Source organism: Narcine bancroftii, chromosome 2 (assembly GCF_036971445.1).
Source record: "Narcine bancroftii isolate sNarBan1 chromosome 2, sNarBan1.hap1, whole genome shotgun sequence".
NCBI classification, from domain to species: domain Eukaryota; kingdom Metazoa; phylum Chordata; class Chondrichthyes; order Torpediniformes; family Narcinidae; genus Narcine; species Narcine bancroftii.
Window position 1 is genome coordinate 138,149,794 of NC_091470.1, and position 15,191 is coordinate 138,164,984.

The 15,191-nt window shown below is 43.5% G+C and overlaps 1 protein-coding gene across 1 annotated transcript; it reads left to right on the forward strand.

Moving 5' to 3' along the window:
• The first annotated feature begins 628 nt into the window (after positions 1-628).
• Positions 629-14,176, forward strand: LOC138752932 (probable G-protein coupled receptor 139). Its single transcript, XM_069915541.1, has 4 exons — positions 629-712; positions 3,729-3,823; positions 8,532-8,816; positions 13,248-14,176. Exons 3-4 carry the CDS (start codon positions 8,693-8,695, stop codon positions 14,174-14,176), a joined length of 1,053 nt encoding a protein of 350 aa, XP_069771642.1. The 5' UTR covers positions 629-712; positions 3,729-3,823; positions 8,532-8,692.
• The last annotated feature ends 1,015 nt before the right edge of the window (positions 14,177-15,191 follow it).

Here is a 15,191-nt window from a genome sequence, read left to right on the forward strand (position 1 = left end):
GCTTCAGTCCACGGACATCCATGTAAGCACTGTTGCAACGGACTGAGCCGAGGTGCTCAACAAAACCATCTCCTGGGTTGTGATTATATATGCCAACCGTGCTACCCTATTGTTCGCAGGATTCAGTGGAATACATTTTGTATGGTGTCATTACATTTCTGCAAACCCCTTCTCTGTCCACATGGCCAACAAAAGGCAGGCATATCTGGGGCCCATGCATGTGTGGATGGCTACCCCTTCGACTTGGAGGAAGAGGGATGAATGAAAGGAGAAGTTGTTGAGGGTGAGGTCAAGTTCTGCCACACAGAGTGGGGTGGTGGTGGAGTGGGAATTGGTTGGGTCTGTTGTCGAAAAAGAAACAAAGGGATTTGGGGTCTATGGTGTGGGGGATGGAGCTGTATAGTGAATGGATATCAATGGTAAAGGTGAAGGGCTCAAGTTGAGGGAAAGGGAAGTTTTAGAAGTGATGAAGGGCATGGTGGACAAATCATCAGCGCCTGAAAAGATATTTCCTTGGATCTTGAAGGGGGCTCGTGTACAAATAACAGGAGCCCTGGCAGATATGTTTCAAATATTCACAGCCAGTGAGGTCACACAGGGTGGTATTGTTCCCCTCAGCAATGTTGGTACAGGAAGAGGAGGTGTCTCCCAATACAGGCAGCATGGCCCAAGGCCATGTGTGAAGAGGGATTTGGGGGTTACGATTGATCAGGTAAGAGACAGTGGGACATCAGTCAGGACCCCTCCAGCATGTTTTAATTGCTCATTAACCTTTCCTCACCAAACTCCTCTCCTCGTGCTACATTGATCCTCTCTGATCAATATCACCCCCTTACTGATGTCTGACTTCATCCTCTACTGAAAGGTTGACAGATTTCAAATGAAGAATCAATTTTAATGCTTTTTTAAAACAAAGTGTATTTTATTATTAAAATTATTATTTTTGAATTATTTTTAATAAATGTTTTAAATTTAGACATACAGCTGGGTACAGGCCATTTAAGCCCATGAGTCAGTGTCGCCCATTTACACCTCATTGACCTACACCCCCATTATGTTTGAATGGTGGGAGGAAACCTGAGCCGCCGGAGAAAACATATGCAGGCATAGGGAGAACATACAAACGTCTTACTTCAGTGTGGGATTTGAAAAGAGGTCTAGTCCCGAACACTGGTACTGCAACGACATCTCGCTAAGCACTACGCCAACAGTGTGGCAAAGTTACAGTGTTCTTCATTATCCTTTCAAGTATCTCCAAGGGCTTTGCACTCATCTTACAAAGTTCTGAAGTGTAGTTACTATTGTAAGTCAGGAATCGCATCTAATTTGATCTTAATATTCTCCCACATGCAATCACAGAACACCTTGAAGAATGATTGAGGAATAAATGCTGGGGATAATGCCACTACTATTATACAGAAGATAGAGTTTATTTGGTCTGTGGAGTCCACTGTGCCATGCTGTGATGAGCCATCACCCAGTCCCACTCCTTGCCATCTCTCTGTAACCTTTGATACCCTGACAATTCAGATACTTATCAATCTCTGACTTAAATGCACCCAACGACTTGGCCACCGCAGTCACCAGTTAATTCATGATGTTCTCCATTCTGTGTGTCAAAAGAATTCCTCCACACCTCTGTCTTAAATGGGATCCCTTCAATCCTGAAGTTGTACCCTCTTGTCCTTGACTCCCCTAACATGGGAAATAATTTTTCCACATCTACTGTGTCCTGGCTTCAAAACATTGAAAATACTTCTGAGGGCCCCCACTACTCATCATATTTCTGTACACCAAGGAGTACAGTCCAAGATCCATCAATCCTTCCTCATATGTTAATCCCTTCATTCCAGGAATCATTCTTGTGAATCTTCTCTAAAACATCTGCAATGCCAGCACATCCATTCTTCAATAAGGAGCCCAAAACTCTCTCAGCTACTGCAGGTGCGGCCTCGCCAGTGACTTCTTAAGCCTCAACATCACATCCATGCTCTTATTTCCTATTCCTCGTGATATAAATAGAACATTCCATTCAGCTGATTGACCACCAACATGGAGGTTATCCTATGGGGCCTCCTGCACGAGGATTCCAAAGTCCATAAGAATTTTGAATGTTCTCCCTATCCAAATAATAATCTGCCCTTTTATTCCTTCTACCAAAGTTCAAGACCAGAGATTTTTCTCCATGGGAATTCACTGGCCATTTCTTTTCCCATTCTCCTAATCTATCTGTCTCTTGACAGCAGCGCTGTTTCCTCCCAGCTACCTCCTCCTCTGTTACAGTTTGCAATGGGTAAAGAAAAAGAGATGGCCCCCAGAATTGTTTTCCAGCATGTCTGCGCTCCTGCATAAAAGAACATAACACAGCAATTGCCTTTAGGTTTCTCCCCCTTTCTGCACCTTTGCTCTCTGAGCAGTGTCACCAGCAGCGTCCTTTCCTTGTTTTCCTCCAAATACGCACAGATACGCACAGATTCTCCCTCAATGGATTAAAAGAAAGACACTGTCTTCTTCATCCACAAAGAATTTGGGTCCTTTAATCTCCAAAACCAGTGTAGCAGGACATTTAGAAGTGAATATTTGCCTTTCTTCAACTTCACTGGATTAAATTGTTTTCTTCCATCCTCCACCGTTTTACGTAAATCTGATAAAAAAAAACCATTTTATTTCCATCAATAACCATAGGTTCCATATTTTGCATTGTTTTTTTCTTTATCTTGCTATTGTAGGTATTGAATCAATATAGCTGTAGGCCTGGTGGATTTGGCAGTGACTTCATCCGCAAAGCTCCAGGAGCCTTTTTCAGTTCAATTCCATTTGGAACATTTTCTTCCCCCAAGATTCGAGGAATCAATTTTTTAAGAATAATCCACAGGGTCAGCACTTCCTTCAAAATGTTCTTTCAGGCCAACAATCTAAACATTAATTTATGGACTTTCATTTTTACATCTTACCCATAATTTTTCCTCTTCCCCCCCCCACAGAGGATTTTAACCCTTTCAATTCTACCCATGTAGATGCCCACGTCTCTGCAGATCCAACCCAACTCTTTGAACTGTTGCTTTAAATTTGAAGCCTAGTCCAACCTTTCACTTTTCACCTGCTTCAAGTCAGATTGAACATCTTTCCTCTCAGCGCAAATGACGTGAATTTGACCCATGCTTAATAAGTCAAGATGGTTCACATTTGGTTCTTTTGGTCCAAGACCTGAACCCAACCCCAGGGATGTCCTCTCCCTCTCTCCTTGCCCATCTTCACCTGGATCTGGTCCTTCGTCATCTCATTTCTCCCCTTGATCTCCCCTGTCAAACCTGCAGGGATCTACTGCATCTATGGGCTGACAGGTCCATCGGCCTGAGGTTTCTTCTCGCCATCAGCACAGCTGGGAAAGGGGCTGTTGAGCAACCTTCCCATAGCCGAGGCTTCCTCTCTGCATCTGCGGGGAGGGAGAGGCAGAGCCTCCGCCACTGGTGAGCCTCTGGTGCAGGGGAGACGCGAAGCAACGCGTCGCCTACTTCACTGGGTCGGCGGAAGGGGGCGCTGCTTTCCTCGGGAATTGGCCGCCATCTGGTCCCGAACATAATGGCTGCGGGTGGGAGAGGGGTCCTCAAGTAAGAGGTGGAGAAGGGGGGTGGAGAGAAATGGAGGAATGAAGAGAGAGGGATGGGGAGAAGGAGGTGGGGGCTTTTCCATCCTGAGAACACCTGGATTCCCCTTTCTGATTCAAGGCTTCAGTTCCTGCACTTTGGCCAGGACATTGTTGGGCTCAATTCATCCCTTGAACGTGCTCTGATCTGAAAAGAGCCAAATCTCACAATAACTGGTAAGTTTTTCAAATATCACATATTGGCCTCGTTCATCACTGTCTCCTGTGGGGCTGATCCTTTGACGGGAACATATTTCAGAATTCTGATGCTTCATGTCCAAGGGATGAGTCTGTGATGGTGAATGGGTTGGCCAGGGCGGGCACATGGGCTGACAGGGCCTGATCCCATGCTGCATGTCTAAAATGAAGAGAAAAGGAATCTACCTGTAACTGAATAATTGCTTCAGGCGACGGAGGCTTGGACATCTGGATCTTTGGCCCCGATTCGGGGAAGGTAGGACCTGTCCAAAGAGGATGGGATGCAGCTGAAAGGGAAGGGGGTCCCATATCCTGGTGGATGAGTTCACTGAAGATGTTGGGTATGGTAGAACAGATTTGGGAAGGAGAGGGGAAAACAGAAGAATAGAGCCGAGAAAGGAGCGGATGGTTGAACAGTGGGAGCAACGTGAAACGAAAAAGTGAGGAAGGACAGGCAATGGATGGAGCAGAAATGCAACCAGTTGGAGGGTTTCCGATATATTTATTTCAATGTTAGAATGTGGAAGACGGGAGAGGAATCAATATGTTGAATTACAATATTGTGGCTGTTATAGAGAGACTTGGCTGACACAGGATAGGATTGACTGTTACAGGTCCCTGGTAAATAGGTTTCAACATGGTCCAGAAGGGTAGAAATGGTCGTGGTAGCTTTAAAAATCAGAGATGCTTCACTCGTTCAGAAAAGGAGGTCAGCGGATTAATATTTCATCACCAACTAGAGGGGTGGAATGGCCTGGTTTCAGTGCTGTCATGTTCTCTGGTTGTCTGGTTCTATGACTGTTCACTCCAACAGTGTAACTGGATGTTCCAGGAAGCACGAAGTTCTTTTTATTGGGATTAGTGTATTTAGGCCCAGTGTCAGAGTATTTAGAGGTTGTCTGGGAATGATTGTTCGAGAAAGTTGCACACAAACATTTTAAATTACAGAAAGCTTGTAGGGCCTTTGCAGAAAGCAATAAAGTTGCAGAATACAGCTTGTCTCGGAGAGCATGTAATCTTTGCAGGGAATGGACAGAACAGTTTCGCTCTCAGAGATGGAGGGTGTGAAACAGAGAGAGAAATCAGTTCCAGAAGGACAAATTTGGCAAACGTATGGAAGGTTGTCTGGTCAAAGGAGAGGATTAGCTGTCTGAGGTGACCCGAAAGAATGAGCATCATCTGGAAAACCCTGAAGGGAGCATGTATTGTAAGCAAGACTGATTGGAAAGGAATCAAATGTGGATATCCTGGAAAAGGAATCTCACTCTGAAAACCAGCAAGAACCCACCTGAATGGTAACCATTTGCCTGTTAAACACCAAAGCCTGGTGAACTTTGTGAATGCTAACTTCTGTGTGAGTACAAGAATTGCTTGCAACCAGTGAGATTGGACTGTGATCCAAAGAACGTTTCCAATCTTATCTATACATTACACATACCCGCGCATAGAATTAGAGGGGGGATTAGGTAGGTTAAGTAATAATTTAAAGTTTAATTCTGTTTACTTGATCAATTATAATTAAAATCTACTTTTGTTTCATAACCCGTTGTTGTGCATATCTATTGCTGCTGGTTCATGGGGACCTCTGGATTCCATAACAATGTGCATGTACTGCAGGCTCTGGAAGTACCTTCCAAAGTAGACAATAAGAAGGCAAATGTGTATACAGTTCATAAAGGGGTGTTGGTAGCTCAAACAATTTCATATAATGAGTTGTTTTTCTCTACTGCCAGCTCAAACAATGTCTGAAACGTGACTCACAGGTCCAGTGGCTTTACTTCCTCCATGGCTGATCAGTGTGAGCAGAGGAATTTGAACTGGTCCAAATAACATAACAAACCTTTAGCACAATTTCTGCTTCCTCCTGCTCCTCTTACTTGAATCTGCTTGATTTCTGCTGATCGGATCACTTTCAAAATGCTCTGAACTGTTAACCTTAGAAACTGATGTTCTCCCCATTCCTCCACAGTAGATTTAAGGATCCTTTTGTTTGAACATATATATAAACTACCAATTCAGGGATTAAGCAAGAATGGGAAGTGCACAGCCACAGGTCTCTGAAATTGTTTATTTTGGCTGCAAGGATGACAGATATAAGTTAATGGGTGAGAGGAAATACAAGAAACTTCCATTTTGACATATTATGCAAGTGGTAAGGAATATCCCAGTCTCTGGAAACCATATTGTCTATGAAGGCATCATAAAGAATAACATTACTGATCAGAAAGCATGTTGATTTCTGTCAGGGAAAACCTGCTTGATTAATTTCGGTATGTGACCATTCTATTCCATGAGCTGAAATGAGTGAGTACGATCGAGTGATATTTTCAAATGGATTTGGTCAATGCATACAGATTTGATTAGAAGCTTATCGGAATTCAGAATTCATAACAGGCCCAAAATCGGAATGGAAATGCTCTGTGCTCAGTGATTTCTGATAGTGTGTGACCGAATAAGATCAGATATGGTGGATACAGACACTTTAACCACGTTATTGATGGAACTGGGGGATTATACGGCGATGAAAGTACAGTGCCCAAACATAGTGTCAATACTATTTATTGCAGAGAATTGAAATATTGGAATCTCTTATTCCACATGGCAGAAGGTGAAGACACGAAAGGGTAAAGGTGTGTATCAGAATTCCTTGTGGAAGCGTGGACATCACAATGGGTTTGGATGTCTTGCCAGAAACTAAGGTTTGTCTAACCCGCTGAATCATGGAAAGAGCTGAGTGGACAAGGGACGGGTACAACAGATGTTGGAGCAGCTTTGTCGTGGATGGGGACATGTAGGAACAGTCAGATGGAACTGAATTACTTTGGATTCTGATGTCGGTGATTAGGAGTCGTGGAGAAGAGGTGGATGTGAAGCAGGCGGCCACACAGAATAGAGAGCCGATGACAGGCAGATCAGGCAAAGGAGGCTCTGTAGAAGTCTTCGAATTTCAGTGCATCTAGTGGATGACTTCAAATTATGTGGTGAGTTTCAATAGTTTGAAAAAATTGTGGATAATGTGAAACATATATTTGTAGCAACAAAGCATGAGATTTAATAGAGGTACATAGATTATACCTGAGATAGGGTGGAACTCCAAGGTCTGCAGTATCCCTGTAAAATCCCATGCAGAGAAAGTGAGCATCTGGAACGCTGTACTTTCCATGGGTAAATATAAGCAACGTTTCGGGCTTCAGCACTTCATCAAGGGATGAGCTAAATATAGGCAGTCACCTGAACAAAATGGTGGTTGTGGAGTGTGGGAAGGCAGCCCCACATCTAAGAGGTAATAGGTGTATAAGTGAGGGAGAGCATACCAGCTCACAGGGGGAGAGGATCTCTATGAAAGGAGATGGAAGGGGTGGAAAGATGGAGGAAAGAAGACAGAGTGATGGGGAAGAGAGGGAGAAGGAGGAGTGGGCTATTAGAATCTGAGAAATTGGTGTTTATGCCACCTGGTTGGGAAATGTCCTGACAGAAAATCAGGTGTGGCTTCTCCTAGTTATTGCTGGGGTTTCTTGGACAGCACCTAAGGGCATGGCCAGACACGTCAACATTGGCATGAGTCACAGAACTGAAATGTTTGGCTACTGTTTAGTGACGTAGCGTTTTCGTCACGGTGACCCATCCGATAGGTACGACATTTTCTCCGTAGTTTTGAACGGAACAGAATTGATTGTCATGAACACGCAGCCCACGTCTGAGTCTGATAATGATTGAACGGGTCACTATTCGGACAAAGTCTAACCGGAAAATCTATAGATGAGTGGAATACACAAAAGTGTCGTGAAAACTCAGCAGTACGCTGCATCCATAGGAAGTACAGGGAAAACAATCATTTGTGCTTGGACAATGCACCCAGGCCTGAAAATGCTTTGTTAACCTGTTACTTCTTACATGTACTGCATGACCTACTGGGATTTTCCATCGTGTTTGAGTTTTGGAAATAGGAGCAAACTTTGCTCCATTAAAGAATGACATCAGATAATCTGCAACTTTGCGAAGGCAGGGCGCGTGGGACCACATAGCATGTGGGCTAATTGGTAAGTGTTCGATTAAGACAATGTGTGACGTGGGGAAATGTACACCAGGTGCAACGGGCAAGGTTTGACCAGTTAGGATGTGGCCAGATGGTCCAGACAGTGTGTGGCTGGGGTTGATTCCCACAGGTGGGTCCGAATGCGATACAAGGAGTGTGTACACACATTGATCAGATACTGTGTGACCCAAGGAGATATTCCCATGTGGGTCAGATGCTGCATGACGCAAACTGCATCAGCATTTATGGGCCATACTGCGTGTGACGATGTCCTAGAAATGAATACGAGAGTGTATGATCCAGAAGGATGGTGCAGGTGATCAATCTACGAGTACAGGTAAGAGGCAGACTATTCTATGTAGAGGATGATCTATGTAAGGTTTCCCTGCATCGTCTTTAATTGTGCTAGTAATGTCACTGTTCATGTTTGCATTTATTCACTGAATCTGATTTGCCGTGTCTCCTATCCTACCCCATTTGAGTGGGCATGTCTGGTCAGCTGGCATCGAACTGTTCATCCTGCTAATGACCATGATCACATTTTACAATGCTGTCCTGTTCCAGATGTCTTGGTTACCTCGTGCCGTCAATTCGAATTGGTCGTTTGCTCTATTCCATGTTACTCTTTAACCTATAACCAATGTTTTACAGACTGGATATTAAATTGGTTAACAAATATTTCCAAGAGGCCTGAGGCAGCTGGTGCACCAAACGAAGATGATCTCGAAGAGGGAACCATATCAACAAAGGAAGCTCCGATTGAGGGCAAAGTCCCAGTGGAAGGTGATCCAGTTCCAAATGAAAGTGAACAGATGCAGTCCCAATGGAATTACATAAGAGACACGATTCATGAAGTTGGAAATGTCCCAAGTGAGGAGTTTCTTGATGACAGGGAAGCATTAAACATGCAATCATCACCTCTTCACCAAGAAACAGGTGAGTGAATTGGGAAGGGTGTGAGGATGGCTGAATGAGGAAGTTAAAGCTTGGACAAATGAGGAAGACTGAAGGATTGTGGAGTGGAGTTGAACAGCAAAAAAATGGAAAAATGGGATGTGTTCGACAGATGAAGAAAGAATGTGAGGTTTACATGGGCAAAAGGGGAAAGAAGTGGTGAGAGTGGTTGTATGATACATGACTATGTACGGGAGGGGATAATAAAAGTTGAGAAGGAGTAGGGAATTACCATCAATAACATCCTTATAAATCTTCTCTGCACTTTTTCCACCTAATCTATATCCTTCCTACAATTTGGAGACCAGAACTGAACACAATACTCCAAACCTGGCCTCACCAACACTTTTAATAGTCGCAGCTTCACTTCCCAGCTCATCTCCTCTATGCTATGATTTATGAAGGCTAGCATAGCAAATGCCTTCTTAACCACCCTGTCAACATAGGAATTGACCTTCAAGGAATGCAGCACCATAACTCTAAGATCTCTTTATTCTTCTGCATTCCCCAGTGTCCTCCCCATTATTTTGATTGTTTTTACTGATATGAAGCTCCTCACACTTCTCTACATCAAATTCCACCTGCCATCTTTAAGCCCAACTCTCCAGACAAACCAAATCCCTCTGTAATCCCTGAAAACCATCCTCGCTATCCACCACACCCCTATTTTCGTATCGTCTGCGTATTTACTTACCCTGTTAACTACTCTATCACCCAAATCATTAATATAAATTATGAACAACAGGGATCCTACCACCGATACTTGAGGTACTCCACTCGTCACAGGCTTCTATCCTGACTGACAGACAGTTGTCAACTATGACACTGCTGTCCCTCCTCCAGCCACCTCTGAACCGATCTTACTATTCCTCTATCACTCCCAAGTGACTAAGCCCTCCATACTAACCTGTCATGTGGAAAGTTATCAAAAGCTTTGCTAAAATCCAGAGAGACTACATCAACTTCATCCACCTTTCTTGTAATTTCTTGGAAAAACTCAACAAGGTTCGTCAAACATGACTTCCCCTTCACAAACCCATTCTGGGTGCTCCTGATCAATCCCTGCATATCTCGATATTTATACGCACCATCTCTAAGAAAACACTGCATAACTTTCCCTACCACCAAGTCAAGCTTAATAATTAACAATTAATAAGTAATTAATCAATCAATCAACCAGCCAATTAATTAATTAATTAATTAGTTAGTAAGTAACAAGGCAGCACAAGCTCTGTTTCTGAAGTTAGGAGAACTGACAGAAGAGGTGATGAATCCCCTGATTTGTCCTCGCACATTGTGGGAATATTTGAGATGTTCGGAGGCGAGTGACTCATTGTCACTCACGGACTTGAAGAACCAGGTGTGCGCTAAATTCATCCACAGAAGAGCGGTGCTGATCGGTGTTTCGACACTGTTGATTGAGAACAATATTTTGGGGGTTGTTTCGTTTTCCTGTGAGTAAGCGAGGGATCTACGGTTCCAAAGAATGGTTGCCTTCCTGGAAGAAGGGGAGTGGAGGTCTCAGCGGATGGATCAATTGTAGAAGGAATTGGTGGGATTGCACTGCAGGACCGCTGAGGTGGCTGGAAGCAGAGACAATCACGACGGACACGCTAAATTCCTAATCCCCGTGAAAGAATGTATTTGCCAGAGTCTTGGAGATTGCAGACTATGGAGGAAGTGATATGAATGGATCCGACGGGTTTCTAGCCGGCTCCAATCTGCCAGCATGGAAGCAGCTCAGTAGGAAACTGAAGAATTTTCAAATTTGACTTGGTCTGCATGACTGAACAGAGATGAACAGCTTCAAGGGGACACACAATTAACTAGGTGTCAGGGACTACAATTCACCGATCACTGGGTTGTTGTGAACTGTTGAAAGGGCCGTTTGGAGTTATCCCTCTTTGGTCTGTGAAATATTTCTTTCAAAGAATTGTCGATTGTGGAATTTAAAACGATAATTGCTTTGTTTGGTAATTTGGATCCAAATCGTGGAGTCTGGTGTGGACTTGAGAAGAACCCATGGTTCAGCAGGTTAAAGTAATACTTAACTTCTCGAGGGGAAGTACCTCCGTCGAGGTAATTTAATTTTCAATGTTCTCATATCGAAAGGGCAGAGGAGATGTCAATGCAGAGAAATGAATGAAGTCCTCCTTGAGGGCTCAGTACTTCCAATTTCTGGAAGTTATCATCTTCAAGGATCTGCCCTAGTGCCTTCATGTCGATTCAATCCCGAAGAAGTCTAAACCTTGTGAAGGTGGTTGAGATGGTTCTGTTTGTCATCAATGATTCGTAAACTGTCGACACGGTTAATGTGTCTGGGATGGAGGCGCCAAACCGCAGGACAAGAATCAACTCCAGAGGTTTGTCAACTTGGCCTGGACATCACGGGCATCAGACTGAACTCCAGTCAGGGAATCGCCGAAACCAGACCACTCAAAAGCTGATAATAGGTTTATATGAACCTTTGCTTCATTGATGGTTACGCGAGTAATTTTAATGAAGTGGGAAGATTATGTTCCACCCAATCATTTTAACTGGTTACATGATATCATGTTTTAACATTGCAAAATCGATATAATATGAAAGAATAAAGGTTTGGATTTTACTGCCTTCCATTTCTTTCCCTCTGATGCTATAAAGAAAAACGAAATTTCATGACTAGTTCCTGACCATAAATTCGGATTCGGATCACTTCTGTGTGGTTGGGACGAGATCATTTGCACCTCTCCCATCACGGTGGATATTCACCGTGCTGTTTTCAGCTCTGACAATCCAGTTTCAAATCTTACACTCATACCTAAACCGCGCATCTTTGGTGAATAATGAAGATCGTTTTCGTCTAAATAAAAATAGAGACACTTTATATTGCTTTCTCCTGACCCTGACCTCGAGTGTGTATGGAAATCATACATGCGAACCAGCTCCACCTGGCCATGAAAATGCAGCGATCAGTTCACATTGGGTTTAATACGATAAGCGGTAACGTGGCGCTGCATTGAAGATCAACAATGGCGTTTCCTTGCCAGTCAACTTAATATTACCACGAGAAACAGGGTCACAGGGTATCCACGCGAAAACCTAACGTAGTTATAGGTCTCTTCAGGTGGATCGATGTGCAGGGTCGCCACCACTGATTATTGATTCCGTCGACCCATCAGAATTAACCGAGTTGCAATGATAGGGTGAGTGTTATTTCTATAATTTTGCACCATTTGGAATTCACCGTTCAGTGATGCGGAAAATATTGCGTTGTTTGTTTAGTTCAAAAATGCTGCAAGGTGTTGTGAAATAAGGCATTCTCTTGTTCTATATAAAGAAGCAACTTGCGATCTGACCTCGACATCGAACTGCACCAGCAGGACGCAAAGAACCCGAAAGTGGCAGAATCAGAGACGACCACCAGTTAAACTTTCGATCTGTAGAGAATTCAACAAAACCTTTGATGTTATTTGTTCGTAATTTATTTCTGACATTAATTTTACTTGTAACAGTCGAAATCTTTTCTTCAGCTTCTGAATTCTATCCCGTGTGATTCCTCAAGTACGAGACTCAAAGAAAGAATCGTACAAAAGCAAATGGCAAGTGTCGACTACGTGGACATATGTTATACACTTCTCACAGCGATCGGCATCCCTGGTAATTATTTCATGCAACAGGGTCATTGAGAAAAGTCCGAGAGCAGTTTAAGGAATTCGAAGGGCATTCCCACGTTTGCGGTGCGAAACGATGTGATCCACACTAATATCTATTTAAAGTTAAACGAAACCTTCCAGTGTTTTGGCAATGCGTCAAGTCAGCGCATCCCGTCCATATTCGCATCACCCTCCAAGACCTTTCCGCATCTTTGCAGAATTATTTCGTTGCTGGTAACGAAAACAGATAATTCGGTGCCACATGACAGTTACCGAATGCAAGCTTCGACTTCCTTTCTTTTCCCGATTTGTTGAAGCCAATCTCACTATCTCTCTATTGAGGATTCATTTACCCAGCAGTATCCTTATTACACTTCCCAGAATTTCATTAACACGGCGTCCCGATACGATCTTTGTTCAAGACCATGGCTGCAATGAAGTCTCAGTGGTTTGGGATCTTGATTTGGACGTCAAGAGTTCAACGGGCCGACCCGTCGAATCTGTCACACTGAACGGTGTGCTCCCGTCACTTCCTCTCCATGAACTGTTTGCCAGCACACTCCGGATGAATCCACGATGATTTCCTTATCCTGCAATTGAGTACATGAAAGAATCGTAGATGCACCAAGTTGGGGAGATTTCAATGATGTATCAATGTATTAATGATCCTTTATTTCATACGTTTGAATGCTGGGTCCGCTAAGAAAGATCAATTCATAACACGTTGACGTGTTTGCTTCGATGATTAACACAATCCTACTGTAATTTGTTTCCTCAGTGAACTTGGTGGCCATCGTCATTTTCATCCGAGGAAACTGTGGTCTCTCCAAATGTATCACTCGCTACCTGCTGGCCATGGCTGTCGCTGACTTAATGGTGGTGATTCTCGAGGTTCTGCTCTTTCACTTGGTCACAGGTTACCGATTCGCTTGGAAAACAAATCAATCAATTTTGTTCAACATGGCCATCCTCTTGAATAAAGTTCCGTTCTGCCTTGTTCACTATGTCCTGTGTCACGTCGCTGTTGATTGTTCCGTGTGGTTCACTGTCGCTTTCACTTTCGATCGCTTTGTGGCTATTTGCTGGCGGAAGATCAAAGAAAAATACTGCACTCCAAAACATGCGTTTAGTATAATTAGCACAATATCTATCGCATTCTGTTTAAAGAACATTCCCTTTTATCTCATGTATTTAGATTTAACAGAAGATGATGATATGTGTGGAGGGAGACGTGTTCTTCCATTTTTAAAATCCTTTGAGGGGTTTTACTGGGTCGACCGCCTGTTGAACCCGCTGCTTCCTTTCTTCCTCATTTTAACCCTCAATGCTCTGACCGTCAGACAGATACTGGCAGCGAGCCGTGTCCGCAGGAAACTGAGGGGGCAGCGAGATGCCGGGAAACAACGCGACCCGGAGATGGAGAGCCGGAGACAATCCATCATTCTGCTCTTCACCCTGTCGGCGAGTTTTCTTCTCTGCTGGGCGACCACCACCATGGTCTTCATTCTCATGCGGTGCCTTCGCACGGACCTGGAGACTTCCATCCGCCTTTATTTTGCAAATATGGCGGGGTCAGTGATTCAGCTTTTTAGCTGTTGCACCAACACCTTCATTTACGGAGTGACCCAGAGAAAATTCAGAGAGCAGCTGATCGCTCCCGTTCAAAAACTTGTTGAAAAGTTCAGGCAGCGCGATACGCGTAGGTGAATGTATCAAATCATTTTCGCTTTTCACCCTGAATACGATACCAGTTCAGAATCACGGAAGAAAAACTGTCAGGAAACACTATTAGATTTATCCACAGATTCGAAGGTTTTCTTCTTCACTGAGAAGCAATTTTGTTCCATGTTCCTGATTTACTCATCAGCGATCAGCTGCGTTACTCTGTATGTGGCAATGGGTGGATGGTGTGTACTGAGCAGGAGAATGTTTGGTTTGTAGGTAGAGATTTACAAGATAACACAGGTGTTCGACTACTTGAGTGAACACGGTGACAATCACCGTTTCCTCTCCAACCTCTCATGAACAAACGTCGAGACACCTATCCTGGACATGCATGTTATTTCATTGACCAGGACACAACTTATTTCGAAACACAGTGCATTAAATGTCACTGCAGTGCAACAGGAATGTCATATTGTCAAGATATTTTGTTGTCTTTCATGGAGTGAATGTCTTCGACCCCAACCCCCCCACTTTGTTTCTCATCTAATCATTTTGCGTTGAACACGGGAGACTTTACTCATTTAACACCAAGTAATTTTACAATATTTTCCTGTGTTCATATTAATAGGCTGGACATCATTTAGAGATAATGGTGATAAAACTTGTCTCCACGTTCCACATTGAACATCATTTGTCAAGCGTGTTCTCCCTAACGGAGTAGTACAACTTCAATTGCAATTTAACGTTTTGAGTAAAAGCAGGTGGCTGTGACCTTCAGAGATGCAACTCACATTCCTACATACCAAGGACAAATCATCTTACAACTTTCCAAACTTCCAACAGAAATGTTATTATTTGTTTCACATTTATCGCAACATTTATTCTCCAATGCAGCAACATTCTGTTAAATCGCCTCTGTCCTCATCACGACGTCCAAACCCGGATATCCATGCCCAGATAAATTAACGCCAGGGTATGTTTCATTATCCTGCATAACAGAAGTGCCTAAACCCTTTTGGATGTTGGTCACATACAGCAAAATGAAAAGGAGTCAAGG